The sequence below is a fragment of the Phyllostomus discolor genome, chromosome 11 (genome assembly GCF_004126475.2).
Source record: "Phyllostomus discolor isolate MPI-MPIP mPhyDis1 chromosome 11, mPhyDis1.pri.v3, whole genome shotgun sequence".
Lineage (NCBI taxonomy): Eukaryota > Metazoa > Chordata > Mammalia > Chiroptera > Phyllostomidae > Phyllostomus > Phyllostomus discolor.
The window spans coordinates 51,882,681-51,903,249 of record NC_040913.2 but is presented as its reverse complement, the minus strand read 5'-3'; the positions used below and the strand labels follow the sequence as shown (position 1 = coordinate 51,903,249).

At 38.3% G+C, this 20,569-nt stretch overlaps 1 protein-coding gene, 1 long non-coding RNA gene and 1 pseudogene across 2 annotated transcripts in view; 1 reads left to right on the top strand and 2 right to left on the bottom strand.

Moving 5' to 3' along the window:
* IPO5 (importin 5) overlaps positions 1-1,099 on the bottom strand; it is a 47,280-nt gene extending 46,181 nt beyond the window's left edge. Inside the window, exon 1 of the mRNA XM_028526947.2 lies at positions 934-1,099. Coding sequence (XP_028382748.1) covers positions 934-1,023 — 90 coding nt within the window. The 5' untranslated portion in view covers positions 1,024-1,099. The remainder of the gene's footprint in view (positions 1-933) is intronic.
* A 439-nt stretch (positions 1,100-1,538) lies between these two features.
* LOC118497370 lies at positions 1,539-16,159 on the top strand. Its single transcript, XR_004899892.1, has 4 exons — positions 1,539-2,241; positions 6,033-6,156; positions 13,496-13,779; positions 14,640-16,159. It is a non-coding gene; the product is annotated as an uncharacterized LOC118497370 (long non-coding RNA).
* A 1,177-nt stretch (positions 16,160-17,336) lies between these two features.
* LOC118497369 lies at positions 17,337-19,325 on the bottom strand (annotated as a pseudogene).
* Between the last annotated feature and the right edge of the window lie 1,244 nt (positions 19,326-20,569).

Below are 20,569 nucleotides of genomic sequence, written 5' to 3'. Positions count from 1 at the left end.
AAAGTTTCTGCCCTTCCCTTTAAGTGTCAAATAAATTGTGGTCTCAACATTGACAGAGTAGCATTAGTCTTATATGCACCAAATGTGTCTTACTCCTACTGCTTGGTAAATGAACTTGCAAATGCATATGAAACATCGTCTTTTGAAACTGTATCACAGATGCACATTTTGTAGGTCAGGAGTCAGAGGTGATTAAAAAACGAGAGATTAAGGTTAGATTTAACGAAATCAAAGATTTAAGCATACAGCATTGCCCAGTTAAACAACGGAAGTCCCAGGACATCCCATTTATGTTATGAGACCACAAATCTCTTGAGATCAAAGATTTCTCTGAAGAGCAAAATAAGGTAGAAGCTGCTTAGAAAGAAACCATAAAGGTAACTTCACAAGACTGTGAGAGATGTGGGAGAAACCCAGTGGAAAGGGCTAGAAACACATTTCAAGAGAGGATGGTGAATGGAGGGACAGATGGTAACTTAAAATGAGAGGTCAGGAGAGAAGCAGGGGTAATGGGTTAGATAGCAGCCAGGGTTTGGGGAACCAAGAAGGTTGGGCTGGGTGGACACCATGGGGGAGGCTTTCAATGGGAGAGAGCCGGAAAGGGGCGAGGGGAGCCCCAGGGCCTGGGTCTGCCCACGCCCCACTTCCCTTCCAGCTGTCTGGCTTCTCCATCTGGGCGGGGGTTGTCAGCAGCAGCAACACACGTGTGTGCGAGGCGCGGCTGAGAAAAAACTGGCGCCGGCCCCGTGGATGCAAGAGTCGGAAGGGCCCCATGGGATCCTCTGGCCCCCTCGCACGTGGGCTGAGCAGCCATCGCTCGCCGGTCCCGGCCTGCGCCCTGGCGGCTGAGCAGCCAAGGCCCGGTGTGGCAGTGTCGCTGGGAGAGTCAGCGCGCCGGCCAGGGCAAGGAGTCTGGGCGACAAGCTCGATTACCTCTGCCTGTTTCCGGACCACATTGTCGGGGCTGAGCAGGTTTCCCAGGAGCAGGTAGAACTGTTGCTGCTCCGCCGCGGACGCCGCCATTGCGCTAGGCGTGAGAAAGAGAGAGACAGAGAGAGAGAGAGAGAGAGAGAGAGAGAGAGAGGGTGAGGGGGGGGGGGGGGGGAGGGAGGGGAGACAGAAGCCGTGAGGCGTGCTGGCCGCTGGCGGCCGGCGGGAGGGGTGGGGGCGGGCCCAGTGCGGGACCCTGCACCAGCCTTGCGCGCCAGACTCGGGGAGCCGGGCGGGAAAGGGCGGGGCAAAGGGGAAAGGGGAAAATGGGGCGGGGCCTCTCAACCCCTCACCCCGCCGTGGCCGCCGGCGTCTGCGCCTCATTGGCCCTGGGAGTGTGGGGAGGGACTGGGTCGTGCGGATTGGCCACGCACCCTGCAGTGCCGTCACTGGCGGCGCGTGGCGTGCTTCTGGGATTTGGAGTGGGCCGGCCGAGTAGGGAATTTAGCACCGTGAATGCTGCTGGGGCTGCGTGGCCGCCGTAAGGCCTTGAGCCCGGCGTGGGAGGAGGGGGCCAGCCAGCTCAGAGCTCGGGAGATTTAGGCGTCCCCGGCTAGCCGGCCTCGTCGCCTCATCGCTTCCTGGCCCTAGCCGCAGGACAGGGAGCGCTCCCAGTTCCAGGCCCTTTCGCCCCTGCAATCCCATACTCCCACTCCTCTGGGAGAGAGTTCCTTTAAAACGCACTTCACACTTAAATTCCACGCTCTGCCTCCCCAGAACCCTCCATCTGTCAGACCCTCTGACTTCCCTAAGACTGCCCCTTCCGCTGCGTTCACCAGTGACTCACGCCCTGGGCTTGCCCGGAAGAGGGGTTACAGAGCCCTGGGCTCTCTCTCCTGGCCTTCTCTACCCAGCTTGAGATGTATGGGTACCACACACGTCCCCACTCTCTCCCTACCTCAGGATCCGTGACTGTTTCCTGAAATTCCGGGTTTTGGAGTCCTGTTCTTTAAACGGTTGGGAAAGTTGAGAGAGACACCCTAAAGCAACAGTTGTAGGGCTGATCCCTTAAGTGTTAACTGATTCCCACAGGTACTGCGGGCCCAGAGACCTGATTTCAATTGCAGCGCACTAATGGTTAGGGAATACACCCAATCTTCCTTTACTACTGGAGTTACCAAAGGCTGAGAGAGCAGCGCCTACTTTGTCCATCGCACTGGGCTGAAGTTGACAAAGAAGAAAATAACAATTCATCTTTGCTTTAAAAGGACACAGCTTTTCTAATGAGGTTACACGTTGGGTGAGATGGAGGTTAGTACACTTCTGGCAGACCATCGAATTTAATTTAGGAAATTTAATTTACTGTTGACTATTTTGCTCAAGTTCTGCTCTTTGGAAGTCTACTTAAAACATTTGCTTTTAAGCGAAGGATTTAAAACATTGGCTGTACATTAGAATCTGGGCCGCTGTGTCCAGAATCTTTGGGCAGAGTTCCTGGGATCCCCATACAATTGTGATTATCAGCCAAGACATTTTAAAGGATTTTAATTAATTTGTGGAGAAACCCCCCTAAGTTTTAGCTGTGACAGTGATAGGGTTCTCTACAGAAAGTCTGCAGACCTATCTTTGTAGAATTGATGTTTCTTAGATGTGACAATTTATCATACTTATGACACATTTCTTCAAAGACAGACCATTAGCAGTGGGAATGTCTGTATTCAGAGAAGGCTTTTTCCTCACCCAAGGGAATTAAGATACGGGGAATCACATATTATAAACCATTTTTAATGGCTAGTTTACCAATGAAATAAGGTAAATTGCCTAGAGTCTTGCTCAAGAGTATGGCCTGATCTCCAGTTATTTTTTAACACCTGCTGTGGTGTTTTTATTGGCAGTGACTCCATAGAGTATATATATTTGTTCAGTAATTATTAAATAATAGAAATTCCAACTTAAGTCTGCACATTTCAAAATAGAGAGTTTATTTTTCAGGAATAGATGGTAGAACGTAAAGAACCTTGAACTTGAGTGGATTTGGGTCTTTAGTCTCTAGTTATGTAAACTTGAGTGAGCACATAATGTCTGTAAGCCTCAATTTCTCATCTATAAAATGGAATAATAATGATTGTTAAGGTATGGTATTAATATTAATCACAAAATTCTAACATTACATTATACTTGGGAATAAAATGGAAGGATAGAAAACTTTAAATCTTGCCTACTCCTGACAGCTGCCATTGCTTTGGGCTGATTTACTGTGAGTGGCCAGCTGCTGATGCCTTTCCCTTCAGCTTATTAGACCTGACTTTACCTCTGTTAAGTTCTGCAGCATATTTGCTTAGAGCATTTTTCTTGTGGAAAAGGGCGAGGTTGTGAAAATAAGAAGACTGGAAGTTTCTCTCAACTGGTTCATGAAATCTAGCTGATTTAGGATTTTTGATGTTTGTCAAAAGTCACTGCACAGTCTGGTCATGACATGTATAAAACCACAGCAGGCAAGACTCCTTAAAAATAGCATTAGGCCCTGGCTGGTGTAGCTCAGTGGATTGAGCCTAGGCATGTGAACTGAAGGGTCAACCGGTTGATTCCAGTCAGGTCACATGCCTGGGTGGTGGGCCAGGTTCCGCTGAAGCAGGGTGTGCAAGAGGCAACCACACATTGATGTTTCTCTCCCTCTCTTCTTCTCCTTCCCCCTTTTTAAAATATTTATTTATTTATTTATTTAAGAGAGGGAAGGAAGGGAGATAGAGAAACATCAATGTGTGGTTGCTGGGGGTTATGGCCTGCAACCCAGGAATGTACCCTGGCTGGGATCGAACCTTGGGACACTTTGGTTCCCAGCCCGCGCTCAATCCACTGAGCTACGCCAGCCAGGGCTCCTCTCCCCCTTTTAAAAAAATGAATAAATAAAGTCTTTTTAAAAGAGAGTATTAGCATGTTTCCAGCTACTGTTCTTCCATGGACTTCCATGTTGGAATGAAAGTGTTTTAGAAATGGGAGGTGGCTGGCGAAGTTAGAATTATAAACCTCTGTGAAAGCATCTCTTGACTGTGGTTGAATTTGGTCTTGCCTATTTCTAGTTTATTGGGTGCTGAATGTAAACAAAATAAGATTCTTCCAAATAAACAATTGTAATTTTTTAAAAGTTGCTCCAAGACTCCAAAACTATAACCACTTGTCCTGATAGTTGTAAGCATGTGCTGTCTATATCACAACTTATGAGGGTCAGTTTAGATAATATAAATTAGAATCTGTAACTTCACACAGATGTATAGTGATGGTATTATTTACAGGTATTTATTCATATGGTACAATGAAAAAAAGATTGGCATTGTTTCCTTACCTGAAAATGAGAATAGTATTTCTTCATAGGGGTGTTGTAAAAGCTAAGATAATATTTGTTAAATTCACATAGCATGGTTTCTGCATAGTAGTAATTTTTTAGCTGTTGATTAATTAGATAGATTTTGGGGTTAAATAAGAAGTAAACCTAAGTAAATAATTACCCTTAAAGCTACATGTGGTATAGATGTGTGGGTCACAATTTTGTGTTTTTAAAATATATGTGTATATTTTCTACTAGTCTTCCAATTGTGCAAAATAAAATAGTATGTGGAATGGATTAAGGATAGTTCATAGACACTTGGCTGATAAATATAATTTTTAACTTTTTCAAATAATAATATTGTTTGTTGCCGTAGACAGAAAAGCCAGCAAAAAAATGAGAACAGTTTAAACAGGTCCCCAACCCTGGCACTGGGGATCAGATTCATTGAAGACAATTTTTCCAACGACCTGGGGTAGGGGTATGGTTTGTAGATGATTCAAGTGCATTACATTCATGCTCACCTCCTGCTGGTGCAGCCTGCTCCTAATAGGCCCAGAGGTTGGAGACCCCTTGTTTAAAAGATTATTTACTGAAAATAAAAATGCTGAATTGTTCAACACTTCAGCTGCTTTTTTATCAAAACGTGCAAGTCCGTCGATCTCTGCAGCAGTGTGTTACTCAAAGTATTCCAGCCAGGGGCAAGGGAAACCTTCACATTCCCTAGGAGCATTGCGAGCAAAAGGCCCTCAACAAATTGCTGAATTGAGCACAGGCAGGGAAATGGGGACTCAATTATGGTAACTTCTTTTGCCTTCTCTCATAGTTTTATTATGAAAGTTTGCTGAATGACTGTAGATAGTAGGATGTATTTAAGTAAGCAGTCAAGTTTGGAGGCTAGAACAGAGACTCCAGAGCCAGCCCAAATGAGAGTTCAAATAACGACTTCACAACTTTTGTGCTAATGTGATCTTGCCCAAGTTAAGTAACTTTTCTCAGTCCCCATTTCCTCTTCTATGAAATGGAGATAACAGAAGTACCTTTCACTATTAGTTAAAATACTTGACATAGTGCCTGGTATAAAGTAAATGCTTAATAAATATTAGCTGTCATTACTAATGCAGATTGAAACCTCCAAAATTTGTAAACTTAATCTTGATTGGACATCTACCTATTGTTATTACATTTTTATAATCCCTATTATATAAGCAGTCATGTTACAGCAATGTACAATAACTATAGTAAGAAAAAACTTTCCAGTTGATATGATCATCATAGAGTATTTTAAGGCCATTTTAAATTTTAAATGCTATAGTTGCACTGGTCCAGTGTAGTAGCTACAAGCCATTATGGCCATTGATCACTTGAAATGTGGTAAGTTCAAATTAAAGTGTGCTTTAAATATAAAAACACACTAAAGTTTCAAAGACATAGTAGAAATATAGAATAACTAACATTTTATACTGATCACATGTAGAAATGATAATATACTGATTTAATGTGTTGATTATATTTATTAATAAACTAATTATTAATTATGTTAACAATTTTGCCTGTTTTTACTTTTAAAATATGGTTACTAGAAATTTTAAAGTTACATATGTAATTTGCATTGTGAGTCACAGTATATTTTTATTGGACATTGCTTTTACTAGAGAATAAAATAACCAGCTAAGCTATACACAGGTATCCTCCATACTTTGTTCATTTAGATTTAGTAAGTGATTTGTTACAAAGTGAAAATTAGCTACCTTATAGTGCTTTCTGTTGTTTCCAGTTTTCCCACTGGATTCTCAGGAATTTGGTGACATGGCACGGTACTTTCTGAGCAGTGTTCCTTGCTGAGGAATTTTCTTTCCCTGCTGGTTTGACATTAAACAGATTTGTTTAACCTTTAGAAGGTAAGACTCCAGATTTGATACTTATAAATCAGGGGCAGGTTAAGATTTGGGGGAAGAAAGAATACCTTTTATTTTTTTGATTATTTTCTTTAAATGTGGTAAATGAACTTAAAAACCATCATTGGCTGCATTTTAACAACTGAAATAAAGACATGCTTAGCAGAAGAATTTTATTTTTAAGTTGTGGTGTGTGTGTGTTTTAGAACACAGATAGGTTTAAAGTAAAAGGATGGGAAAAGAATATACCATGAAAGCAGTGTTCAAAATGGAAGGGTCGACTATGGGAATGAGGTGATGGGACAGGGGAGAGCAATGAGGAAAAAGGTGGGACAGCTGTAACTGAACAACAATAAAGGAGAGGGAAAGAGAGACCTGAAATGGCTGTACTAATATCACATAAAATAGATTTTAAAGTGAAGTTGTTATCAGAGACAAAGGAGGACATTTTATTATGATATTTAGGAAGGTCTAAATTAATGAAAACTCATTACATATGCATGGATTAAAAGAATTCATATCAAGATGGCAACACTCCCTAAATTGACCTATAGATTTAAAGTAATTAACTGTCAAAATTTCAGCTGCTTTATTTTTAGAAATGGAGAAGCTAATCTAAAATTCATATTAATTGTAAGAGGCTACAAATATCCATAACAATCTTGAACAAACAGAAGTTGGAAGATTCACATTTTGATTTTAAAGCTTACTACAAACTACAATAATGAAGACACTGTGGTACTGGCTTAAGGATAGACATATGGTCAATGGAATTGAATGGAGAATCCAGAAATAAATCTTATATTTGTGGTCAATTGATTTTTGACAAGAATGCTGTGATGGTTAATTTAACGTTTCAGTTTTGCCAGGCTATGGTACCTAGTTGTTTGGTCAAATGCTAGTTGTTGCTGTGAAGGTATTTATGGATGTGATTAATATTTAAGATCACTTGAATTTAAGTAGAGCAGATTAACTTCCAAAAGGTGGGTGAGTCTCATCCAAGTAGTGGAAAGCCTGATTGAAAGCAAAGACTAGTTTCCAAAGGAAGAAGCAATTCTGCTTCAAGACTGTAGCACAGAAACACCAGTCTTGCTCTGCAAATTCAGACACAGGATTGCAACATCAGCTTTTATCTGGATTTCCACTTGCTGGTTTGCCCCTATAGATCTCAAACATACCAGCCCCTCGATCATGTGAGCTAATTTCTTAAATCTCTTTCTGCATCCTATTGATCCTATTTCTCTGGAGAACCCTGATGAATAAAAGTACAATACCATTCAGTGTGAAAGAGCAAACTTTCCAACAAGAGTTATAGGTAGAACTGGATGGCCACATGAAAAAGAATGAAGCTGGACTGCTACTTCATACCATATACAAACCTCAAAATAGAACCCAGACCTAAATGTAGGAGCTAAAACTATAAAATTCTTAGAAGAAAAGAGACCAAATCTTCATGGTCTTGGGTTACACAATAGTTTCTTAGATATAACACCCAAATCCAAAAGACAAAAGGAAAAATAGATAAAATGGAACTTTATAAAAAATAAAACTTTTGTGCTTCAAAGGAAACCATCAAGAAAGTGAAAGGACAACCCAGAGAATGGACAAAAATATTTGCAAATCATATAGGGACCTGTATCCAGAATATATAAAGAACAGTTACATTCAATGACAAAAGACAACCCATTTAAAAAGTGGGCAGAACATTTGAGTAGACTAACTTCCCAAAGAAGTTATAAGAATACAAATGACTAATAAGTACAATAAAGATGTTCAACATCATTTCATTAGGGATATAAAATTAACACCACAATGAAATGTCACTTCATACCCACTAGGATGGCTGTATTAAAAAAGACAATAGCAAGTGTTGGTAAGGATGTGAAGAAATTGGAACCCCTCATACATTGTCTATGGGAATATAAAATGGTATAGTCAATTTAGAAAACAGTTTGGTACTTCACCAAAAGTTACACTTAAGAGTTATCATATGATGCAGCAATTCTACTACTAAGTATATGCTCAAGAGAAATGGTAACATGTCTACACACAAACTTGTACATATTCATAATAGCCATAAAGTAGAACAAGCCAAATGTACATCTATTGATGGGCAGATACAATAAAATATGGTATAATATACAATGAGATATTATTTATCAATAAAAAGAAATAAAGTATTAATACATGCTACAACATGGATAAACTTTATAAATATGGTAAGTGCCCTGGCTGGTGTGGCTTAGTGATTGAGTGCGGCCTGCGAACCAAAGGCTCATTGGTTTGATTCCCAGTCAGGGCACATACCTGGGTTGCAGGCCAGGTCCTCCATAGGGAGGCATAAGAGGTAACCACATGTTGATGTTTCTCTCCCTCTCTTTCTCCTCCCTTTCCCAAATAAATAAGTAAACAAACAAGTAAATAACAACAAACATGACAAAGAAACCAAACATAAAAAGTGACATATTTTTTGGTTCCTTTTATATGAAACGTTCAAAATCAGCACATCCATAGAGACAGAAAGTACAATAGCGGTTGTTAGGGGCCTGGGGGGACTGAGGGTAAGTAGAAGAAGAGAGGAGGAAATGTGGAGTGACTGCTAATGGGTATGGAGTTTCACTTTGGGGTGATGAAAATATTCTGGAATCTGATAGTGGTAAGGATACACAACTCTAAATAACTAAACACTCTATTGTACACTTTAAAAGCATGAACTGTATGGTATGTAAATGATATCTCAAGAAAGCTGCTATTTTAAAAAAATTTTTTTTCTTGGAGATCTGAAGGAACTTGATTTAGACCTTGATTATTGACTTTTTGCTATTTTTCACAATATTTTGAACTCAGTTCAGAATACATGGATGATAACATTCATAGTTCTCAAACCTTCTGAACATTCCTAAACCATTATTTGGAGGGGAAGAGAAATGGGGAGATACATTTCTATAATCTCTATAATTTCCTCTCCATCTATTTGCTGCTTAAAGCAAGTATCTTACAGTTTGGACACAACGACATACACATTTTATCTCATACATTATGATGGCTTACATAGTAGAATATTAATTGTGACATAAATCCGCATCTCAAATTAGCATCTCCTGGCAAGATAGATTTTTTAATGGTCTAAAGTTAATAAGGAAGAAACAAAAGGAACTTTATGGTAGTTCATATTCGATTTTACTCTATGTGTAGTACTGCTGTATGCTACACTTTACTGTTAGTATTTATTCAACAAACAATTTATTTACTTAGCAAATATTTGTTGGGCACCTTCTCTGCAGTGGTCACTCATAGGCTGTGGGGATTCAGTGGTGAACAAGTGGACTGAGTTCCCACCTTCATGGAGCTCAAAACCTTTTCAAGGAAATCAAACAATGAACAAGTAAGCTGAGTAGAAAAGATATTTTTAAACAGTGACCACTGGCAAAAAAAAATGAATAACGGGATCAAGAATGACTGAAGCAGAGTTTGGGCACTACTTAAGGGATACGGTGTTTTGAGGGGAGGTGGTATCTGACTGAGACTTGAAAGATGAGACAAGCAAAGAAAGGGGGGGAAATTCCCCCAAACAGGAAACAGTCAGTGCAAAAACCCCAAGTCAAAAATGAATCTAATGTATTCCAGCAAGGAAAGACTGGTATAGAAGCAGGTGAGCTATGAGAGAAGGTGCTGGGAGGTAAGTAGGGGCCAGATCATGTAGGGCATTGTCATAGTACAGTATTATGACCTATTGTAAGTGGAATGGGAAGACATTTGATGATTAACTAAGAGATACGACCTGGAAAACAGCTTTAAAGGATTGTTTTGTCTGCTATATAAGAAATCAACTGTAGAAAGAAGTGGGTGAGCATTAGGATGTCATTGTAGCACTCGGGTCCGAGAAGATGGTGGCTTGGGCTACAGTGATCCCCAGTGTCTGAAGTGGTCAGATTTAGATAACTTTTCTTTTGAAAATAGAGCTGGATATGGGGTGCAGAGGCAGATCCAAGTTTTGTGGGACATGAAATTTACATAATTTGAGGGCCATCTATAAGAAAAATAAATAATACAAAATGGAGTGCCTTAGAAAGTTTCTGTGCATGTGAAGGGCTCAGCAGCTTAAACTTCATGAGCTTCATGGTGGCTTCACCTCTGATGGGGGTGAGAGGACATATCAAGGATGCCTAGGTTTTTGATCTGAGCAGTTGTGATAGCATTAAGATGAGAATGTCTGATTATAGTCTGGAAAGAACAAAATAAATGAGGTTTCCTTCACAGGAAATTTGAGATGCCTAGTAGACATCCAAAAGGTTATGTCCAATAAGCAGTTGGACAGATGAGCCAGGAGCTCAGGAACAGGGCAGAGTTGGAAATCATTTAAGTCATCACATTTATGACACTGGAAGCTGTGGAAGTGGATGACATCACCCAGGGAAAAGAAAGACGGTGAGAGACTCAGTCCTGAGACATTCCAACACCTAGAGGTCAGGCAGAGGAGGTTTTTAATTCATAATATAAATATCATAAGAGGAAACTAGTGGCAGTACATTGAACATTAGGCACCTTAAATTCTAATTCCCTTTTGATCTCTGATTGCAAGTGTTTCTTTAATATCTAGGAATCCACTAATGAATGTAAAGATAGTGGAAGAACAAGTAAGCACAATGTTACAGTAAATTACACAACATTTTATGTTAGGGAACTACTTTTATTTTTATTTTTGATACTTTAATAAGTGGTATTTTCTCGGTGCATCTCTACATCTTCAACCATATAATCTAATCTATTTCTCTATCTCTTATTTAGAAAGGATGTTTCACAAAGAAATTAGGTCAAACTAATACTGCCAAATGATGTCTTCCCATCTCATTCTAAGCATTTTTCTAATTAATTTTGTTCATGTGTAAGTTTGTGCTAGATTACAGAGATAATATGCCTGCTTTTTTAAGAATGGAGAAAAGGAATGGGAAAGGCAGGAATGTATTTTAAGTTTTATCTGCCATCTAAAATAAGAGTGACATTGGAGCCATGTTATAAAAATGCTTGTGTTACAGGGATTCAACTATACATAGAACAAGTATTTTCTCTTAAAACATAACTACATTTATAAAATATTGGAATGCAGCTTAAAAATGGAATATTAATCCTTGCATTTAAACACCATCATTTTAAAGGTCCCATTACATCATTACTCAGATTGGTTAGAGTCCAGGGGCTTATGAATTAATTGCTTTGGGGTTATGAGATTGAGAATAAGGACTAAATCTTTTCTGAGGAAGGAAGAGGACTATTTTATTTAAAACTAGAAAAAAGTCATATTTAAGCTTTCAGTTTAGAAGAAACCAGGAAAATATATATGTATCTTCATATGTTGATGGGTTACAAAGCATATTAAATCAAGGTAAGGAGACAGAAAGTGAAAAAGGTATTATTTTTAATAGAGTGGTCAAGGGAAACCTTTCTGAAGAGGTGACATTTAGCACCTGAGAATGGATTGATTTATGGAACTTAATTTTCTGAAAGAGCAATGTTACTTAATCAATTAGTATTAAAAATGTTCAATCTTTTTTAAATACCAGGTTTTTAACTCAAAATAAAAGCTAACAAGATTTTAATCATTTTCTGTGAGTACTTCTGTACTTTATCTCAGTTAATCCTCATATTTAACCAATGAGGCTTCAATCATTTTGTCATGAAAAAATTTATTGGGATCAGGAGATCCTGGCTCCATTTGCAGCTTCACCACCAACCTACTGACACTGAACTGGGCTTTCAATGCTTTTCTAGATCTCCATTTCTTCATCTAGAACCCCAGTGTATCTTTTCAGCTACAAAATTGGAATCATTAAATTGATTATCACACTGTGTTGAAATAGAGTAATGATTACAGAGGCCACTTTGGGTTGCTCTTCCATAAACTAAGTCACTCTGGATCTCTGGGACCTGAGGTCTTACATTTCTGCTTGTATTTTAGAAGATTTCTCTCCCTCCTTTTCCCTGTCAGTCAACTGCCACTTACTCGAGCTGACAACATAAAACGAAAGCTGTCTCTGCTTACCAGCTGCTATCATCATCTTGTTATCTATGTATTTTGGAAAACAGATGACCAAGTGCATTAGATGGTAAGTGAAATAGGCACAAAGGAGAGAGAGCTGAATATATTTCATGTAGAGTACCATGCATGAGCTTGACAATTATTTGGCCACTCAGGTATTTTTCATTTGGTGGTTCATAACCAACCAAAGGTGGTTATGTTACAAAGGATTAACTAGACTACTGATGTTATGAAAGTTCCAACATATATAGGCAGAAACACTTAAGTGACAGAACAGTAGAGCAAAACTGTTTAGGGAGATCTAAATTAAACTTTATATAATAAAGACATTGCCATTGACAAATCCCCTATATCTAATTTTCTTTGTAAGATGACATTTTGGCTTTTTGATGCTTACTTAGAGAATTACATTCTAGAGGAAGGTATTCTTTTGACTATTTAGTGATTAATTTTTCTACAATAAAAATGAATTATGATTTCTCTCATTTACTTGATCTCTGAAAATTAAGATAAAATGTACTCAGCCTCTGAGAGGACACAACCATAATATACAGAAGCCTAAGATGGGAATTCTAAAAATTTTAAACAGAACTTTGAGACACTTGATAAAGTTAAGCACCTTTGTGTCATACTGCTTTTAAGTGCTTTTTTCTATAGGAAAGTCAGGTAAAATGTCCCAGTGAATTGGATTTTGATTAATTGGTGAATAGAAGGTGAAATGATCAAGAAATAAAAATTCTCTGTCCAAGTAGCTCAGTTGATTAGAGCATAATCCCAATAAACCAAAATTGGGAGTTTGATTTCTGGTCAGGGCATGTACAAGAATCAACCAATGAATGCATAAATAAGTGGAACAACAAATCTCTCTCTCAAAATGAATTAAAAAAAGAAATATCATGATAAGAGTTTTCTGTTAGAAAGGAAATAAAGAACACAATCAGCAGTGGCCAGAGATGGAATAAAATATATCTTACTTGGGTATATACTACAAGGATCCTGATCAGGAAAAACAGCTGTGCCCATACATGGGTCCTGGAAAGGTTTCTCTCCGGAACCACCTAAATAAAATAAAAACTCATTTTGGCTGTTTCAAGTAGGCTACATAAGTAATTAGGACAATAGTTTATATTATTTGGGGCAATTCTAATAATAAGTACATGGAGACATTCATCAGGTAATTTAGGACAATTTAGGACATTGTTCTTTATCAAAGAACAATGAGCAATCATGAAATTCTTATTCTTTCATTCTAGGTGTCTTTCCAGTCAGTGCTCAAAATCATTTTTTTTCTGGCCTTCTGTTTAGGTACTACTATGGGGACTCTGGAAGGTAACAGAGTTGCAATGACCCCCTGGATCTCACACAGAGATACCTTCCCTCCAGAATCACCCTTATCTATCCCTCAATATGGATTAAGTTCTTAATTTTTTCATCTGAATTTGAGGTTTGGGGATGGCTTACAGTAGTCAAAGCTGTTTTCGGCACTGTGGTCACTCCTGTTGTAGCATGTCATGAACCCCACAGTTCCGTCCTCATGGCTCAGAGAGGTCACCATGGAGACATCTGACTGCAATTGTGACCCATTGCAGGTAAGAAATGCTTTGCTGTTGGTATATTTCAGTTTGCCCACAAACAAGTTTTACAGGGTGTTCAGGCATTCACATATTTTAAGCTAACCCAACTGTTTCCAAAGTCATGGAAGGGAAAGGGAGCTCTGGCATTTCAGAACTCAAAGAAAAATTCATGCTTTTGAGGGTTTCTTAGACTGAATACAAATATATCATCAATTTCCATTTTGAAATAGTTTCTTTACCTACAAATTTCAGTTCTGTTCTACAACTCAATATTGAGGGGGAAAACTGATCTCTCATAGAGACAAAGGAAATTTTATATGGAAAAAAGAAAATTTCCTATTAAATGAGTTTGTGGCATTTTGTAGTTAAATTTTTATGTGATATATTAACTTTGCAAGTTTGGCCTAGATTATCCTGGTCCTGGATGACCCAGTTTTACTACATTTAGAATTCTATCATTCTGTTTATAAATTTTCATAGATAATTAATTGAAACCAAACTTCTTGGTTTTTAGAATCATTTCAGAAAATGTACACAGACCTCTTTGGATGGGTCACAGTGTTTCTTGGTAAAATGTGAAGTACAAGTACTTTGGACATCATCTTGAAAGCTCTTTAGCACCATTCATTGCTTCTTGGTCCTCATATCTATCACCTGTAGTTTATTCTGATATTTTGGCTCAGGGGCAGGGGTGATGGCAGTTGAGGTGTCCTCATGGCTCTTTGCTCAAGGATCCTACCAAGAGTCCAAAGCCAGAAATTATGCAGATTAAGTAATTGAATGATTATAAGATCTATGAAGAACACATTGAAAGAATGAATCCTAGCCATTCCTCCAGCCCCTACGGTATTGACAGTTGCCTGATTTTATGGAAGGTGCTGGCCGACTTCAGCTGCCCTGACTGATATTTGGGCATGCCAAACCTAAAACAGAGATTGGATTTAGAGGAATATCTATTGATTTCTCCATCAGCAAGCACCCAACAAGTGGAAGAACAGTTGACTAGGAAGCATGAGGTAGATAAAGGTAGGCCAAAAAACCAGGTGTACAGAGGACTGTGGGGGTTATTTTGCATTAAGATCCTGTTGGCCTTTTTTTCCACTTTATGGCTAGAACCAAATGAGTTGTGAGAATTTTGGATAATCAATCAACTCTATGACTTGTTTATTTTCTCTTTAAAATATAAAGTTTCTAATAATCATTTGAATATTTGTCCTTCATGTAATGATAGGTTTAGATTCTTTGAGCTGTTTATAACCCTCACAACATGTCCTTTAATAATACTGTTTGGGATGGTGGTGTGCATGTTAGTGATGGATAATATAAATGGCCTTTTGTGTTTTTTGAAAAAGGAAAATTCCTATTCTTAATTATTAAGTATTCAGTGAGCTCATAATGTGTTCAAATAATCAACTGTGGTGCCCTCAGCTGCCTCAGATATTGTCATAACTTTTCACTCTTTATTCCCAAACCTTACATTTACATCTGTGTACTCACAAGTGGGTACATACTTATTTCCTTCTTACCATCATTAGCCTTATTTTTGGAAATGTTGGGCCTAGCCACTTAAAAAAAAAACAAATATTTTTTAAATGTTTACATTTAAATGAGACAACATAATAACTTATTACAGAGTTGAAGAGAAAGGCCTGGAAGCAAAATACGAGCTTTTCTCATCCATGGCTGCCCCTTCATGAACATGTTTATGCTGAGACCCTGCTGCGTTGCTTTTCCTGGGATGTATATTTTTAAGCTGCATCACACATTTAGTGAAATAGCTCAGCTACAGTCTTACCTTGGGTGGAAGATGGACCACCTTAATGTAATTCAGACAGAAACTGGATTTAATTTTTTCAGGCAATAATTTCAATGTGTTTCAGAAAATGAAACACATTTCCCCACTGGCTTCTTTCTGTGCCAGTTTTTGTACTAATATAGAGGACTTGTTTGGCAGGACTTACCACTCAAAAGACCTGAAATTATTTGCATGGACCTTCTATCAAAAGTTCATTTCTGCAGAAACTGGAGACCTTTTGTGGCACTTTATCTTCAGCTTCCATTCAGTGAATGTCCAACTTGACATGTGCTTCTTTCAATCCATAGATTCATGGACCTAGCTAGGATTGGAAGAATTCAAATTCATTCAGTTAGGACTAATGTAATTCATATAGTAGAAGACTAGATCTGAAGTAACCAAGAGTTAAGAATCTGATCTTCACTTGATCTTTCAAAAAGAAATTTTTCATGGACAAGGGATCTGAAAAGACATTTCTCCAAAGAAGATAAACAAATAGCCAGTAAGTATGTGAAAAGACGCTCAACATCATTAGTCATCAGAGAAATGTAAATCAAAACCACAATGAGATACCACTTCACCCACTAAAATGACTTTAATCAAAAAGTCATTACAACAATGTTGGTGAGAATGAGCAGAAATTGGACTCTTAAATTGTTAGTGGAAATGTAAAATGGTGCAGCCAATTTAAAAAACAGTCTGACAGTTCCTCAAAAAGTTAAATAGAAAGTTACTATTTGACCCAGCAATTCTACTTCTAGGTATATACCCAAGAGAAATGAAAACATATATTTACATAAGAACTTGCATATGAATATTCATAGCAGCATATTTCATAAAAATCAAAAGGTGGAAAACAACTCAAATATCTCTTAACTGATGAATGGGTAACAAAAAGTGGTATATCCACACAATAAAGTATTATTTGGCAATGAAAAGGAATTAAGTACTGATGCATACTACACATAGATAAACTTTGAAACATTATGCTAAGTGAAAGAAGATGGTCACAGAAGACCATATATTATATAATTCATGAAATGTTCAGAATAGGCCAAACTATAAGACAAAGTTGTTTAGTGGTTACATAGGGCTGGGGGAGGTGAGAAAACGGGGAATGACAACTAAACGGCATGGGCTTTTTTCAGTTGATGAGAGTGTTCTAAAATGGATTATGTTTCTCATTTCACCACTGTGAATATACTGAAGACAAACGAATTGTATACTTTAAAGGGTAATTGTATGGTTTGTGAATTACATCTTTAGCTTTCTTATCTCAGTTTTTTATTATTCTGCCTACCAGAAAATTCTCTCTTTTTTTCACCTCATTGCTTTAGCTCACTCTAATCCAACTCATTTTTTAAAATGCCTTTTGTTTTTCTAAATTAGTTTTTATTGAATATTCTATTATAATTTTCCCAATTTTTCCCCTTTTGCCCCTCTCCATACAGCACCCTCCACTTCCTCAGGCCAACCCCACACCATTGTACATGTCCATGGATAAAGCATATAAGTTATCTGGCTACTCTATTTTCTATACTATACTTTACATTCCCATGCTATTCTGTAACTACCAATGTGTACTCCTAATCCCCTCACCTATTCACAGCCCTCCACAAGCCTGCTATCTGGCAACTATCAAAACCCTATCCATATCTATGATTCTGTCTCTATTCTTTTTGTTTGCTTAGTTTGTTTTTTATTTTATTTATTTTTTGTTTTTTTTTAATTGTTCTATTTATTGTTAGTTGTTATTGTTAATAATTTACTGTGCCTAATTTACAAATTAAAATTTATGTAGGTATGTATGTATAGAAAAAATATATAGTTTTCTCTCTATAAGTTCAGTATTATCTGCCGTTTCAGGCATCCACTGTGGGGTTGGGACATATCCCCTGCTGGTAAAGGGGGACTACTGTATTGGTAATACAAGAATCCAGGCAGCTTTTCACAGGGTGGTGAAAATGTGCCTAATGACCAGCAAATACAGGAATGGTTTTGTTTGAATTGTAGGTAGATAGCTAATTTTATGGCTTCTAAATGCCCGCCCCACTATGTTCTATCTCCAGTTTTTGTTTTTTTTTTAAAAAGGCCCATAATTGCAAGTGAGACCTTAATTTCTATGAGAAAAAACAGCTGTTTTCCTTCATGCCATTGGGAATATGTCACTCTTTCTCCATAGTTACATTAATATCTGCAAAGAATGATTGTTGACAGTCTTTACTTTATCTTCAGAGGCTCTAGAACAGGGATAACAGACACATGGCCACACTTCACCCCCCACACTCACTGTATATGTACCTAGACTGAAGGATTAGAAAGGAAATCCTGCCCTAGATCATAAGCTCCTGGAACCAGGTACCGTATTTATTACCTTCATAGTTCCACCTCCTGGATCATGAATGAAGGGAAAGAGGAATTCATTAATAAATATGATACTGGCAAAGTGGCTTGGATATAGTATCTTTTCATCTCCACCCCTCTCTGTTTATAGTTGGCATTCCAGGTGTCCCTTTTTTAATTAAAAAAAAATTTCAAACCCCTCCATATGAAATCAGACTACTCTCATTAGAAATTGTCAGCAGGTAGTCACTGATTATTTCTGGCATAACAGATAACACACTACCTCTGCACTTGGTACACTTGAGTCCAAGGAGCACCAGGGCAAGAATCTAAGCCACCCACTCGATCAGGTCACTAGGAGAGTAGCTCTTATATCTCCCTGATTTTCCACAGCTCATACAGCCCACTTTCATAAGTCATTAGGGTAGGGTAAAGTTTTAAACCATCAGGACAAAAAGCAGGGTTTTCAAAAAAAACTCTGTAAACTGTTCAATGTCTCTCTCCAGGCCCACATTCAGCCGATCAGGCATCATATGAGTGGCCAGGTGAAATGACTCACACACTTGCCTTCACAGTGTGACCCTTTGGTATCTCTGCGCCATATCTTCATAGACAACTCCTGCACCCCAGTCTCCAGCCTTGTGCAGACATAGGTCAACATGTCACTTAACTGCCACTTCATGCAATAATCAGGCCTGGTCTCAATGGTAACCCTAATACACTTTGTGAGGCTCCTCTCAGAATACTTGATTGCCTTGTAAATATTGTTGGAGGTATGTCCTGATAAGGCATCATGTAAATTTCGAATAAAGTAATCTCTGTATTCTCGAAGGGCCATAAGTGTTTCACCTATCACAATAAACTCCACTTTATCCACACTGTGACCAAGCTGTTTCAACTGCTCTATTCAGTGTCTCTTCTGTAGATAAGGGTCATATCTAGCATGAACAACTAGCGTGGAGGTTGGCTCATATCCAGTGTAAGACAGTGTCAATTATTCAAAGTCTGAATCAGGTCCTCCAGGGCAGTATACACATATATTGCCTGTAAAACTGATGTGTGGACATCTGTGGGGCTTGCACATCATCACCAAAACTGCAATCCCACTAGCAGTTCTGATGGGTTTGGCCTTTAACTTGGTGATGAGGACCTTTCAGTACTGAGGCAGGACTGCAATAATGATGTCCACCAGGCGAGGCTGTGACAAAAGGCCATATTTGGCAACTGTCTTCATTTTCACCTTACTTAGATTGATGTCTTTCCCCTGTTCATGGGCTTTAGTTAGTTGTTTAATAACATCTCCTATGGTCAGCATCATTAACTCAGCAGGGCTGAGATCTCCTTTCCGTTTCTGCCTCATTTTTCTGCTGTCATAGCTGCCACTGTCACTGGTAATGTGGCTGGCTGCCAAGTTGAACCACTGCGAAAGTTGACAACCTTTGTGTTTTAGATTCAATTGTTGATAGATATGTATTTATTGCCATTTTATTTTTAATAGTTTTGATTTTCTTTCTTTTTCTTAAATAAGCCACTTTAATATGTCATATAATACTGGTTTGGTGATGATGAACACCATTTCTCTTATCTAGGAAGGACTTTATCTGCCTTTTGATTCTAAATGATATCTTTGCCTAGTAAAGTAATCTTAGCTGTAGCCTCTGCTTTTAATGACTTTGAATATTTCTTGCCAATCCCTTCAAGCTTCCAAAGTTTCTTTTAAGAAATCAGCTGACAGACTTATAGGGATGCTCCTGCAGGTAGTTGGTTGCTCCTCTCTTATTACATTTAAGATTCTCTCTTTAGCCCTGACTGGTGTAGCTCAGTGGATTGAGTGCAGGCCTGTGAACCAAAGGGTAGCCAGTTCGATTCCCAGTCAGGGCACATGCCTGTGTTGCAGGCCAGGTCCCCAGTTGTGGGTGTGTGAGGGACAACCACACATTGATGTTTCTCTTCCTATCTTTCTCCTTCCACTCTCTGTAAAAAATAAATAAATAAAATCTTAAAAAAGAGGCTCTCTTCAAAAACTACAGGCCAATATCACTAATGAACATAGATACTGAAATTCTCAACAAAATATTGGCAAACCTCATCCAGCAATACATTAAAATGGTCATATACCATGACCAAGTAGGATTCATCCCAGGGATGCACAGATGGTATAATATTTGCAAATAAATAAACATAATAAACCACATAAACAAAATGAAAGGCAAAAATCACATGATCTTATCAATAGATGCTGAAAAAGCATCTGATAAAATACAGCACCCATTTATTATAAAAATACTCAGAAAAGTGGGAATGGAGGGAGCATACCCCAATATAATAAAGACCATATACAAGAAACCTACAGCCAACATCATACTCAATGGGAAAAAATGAAAGCTTGCCCCCCAAAATAGGAAAAAGACAAGGATGTCTGCTTTCACCCCTTCTATTCAACACAGAATTGGAAGTTGTAGCCACAGTGGTAAGACAAGAAAAAGAAATAAAAGGCATCCAAATTGGAAAGGAGGAAGTAAAACTGTCACTGTTTGCAGACAACTTGACAGTGTACATAGAAAACCCTATAGGCTCTACCAAAAAACTGCTTGACTTACAAGTGAGTTTGGCAAAACAGTGGGATACAAAGTCAATGTGCAGAAATAAAGGCATTTTAGTACACCA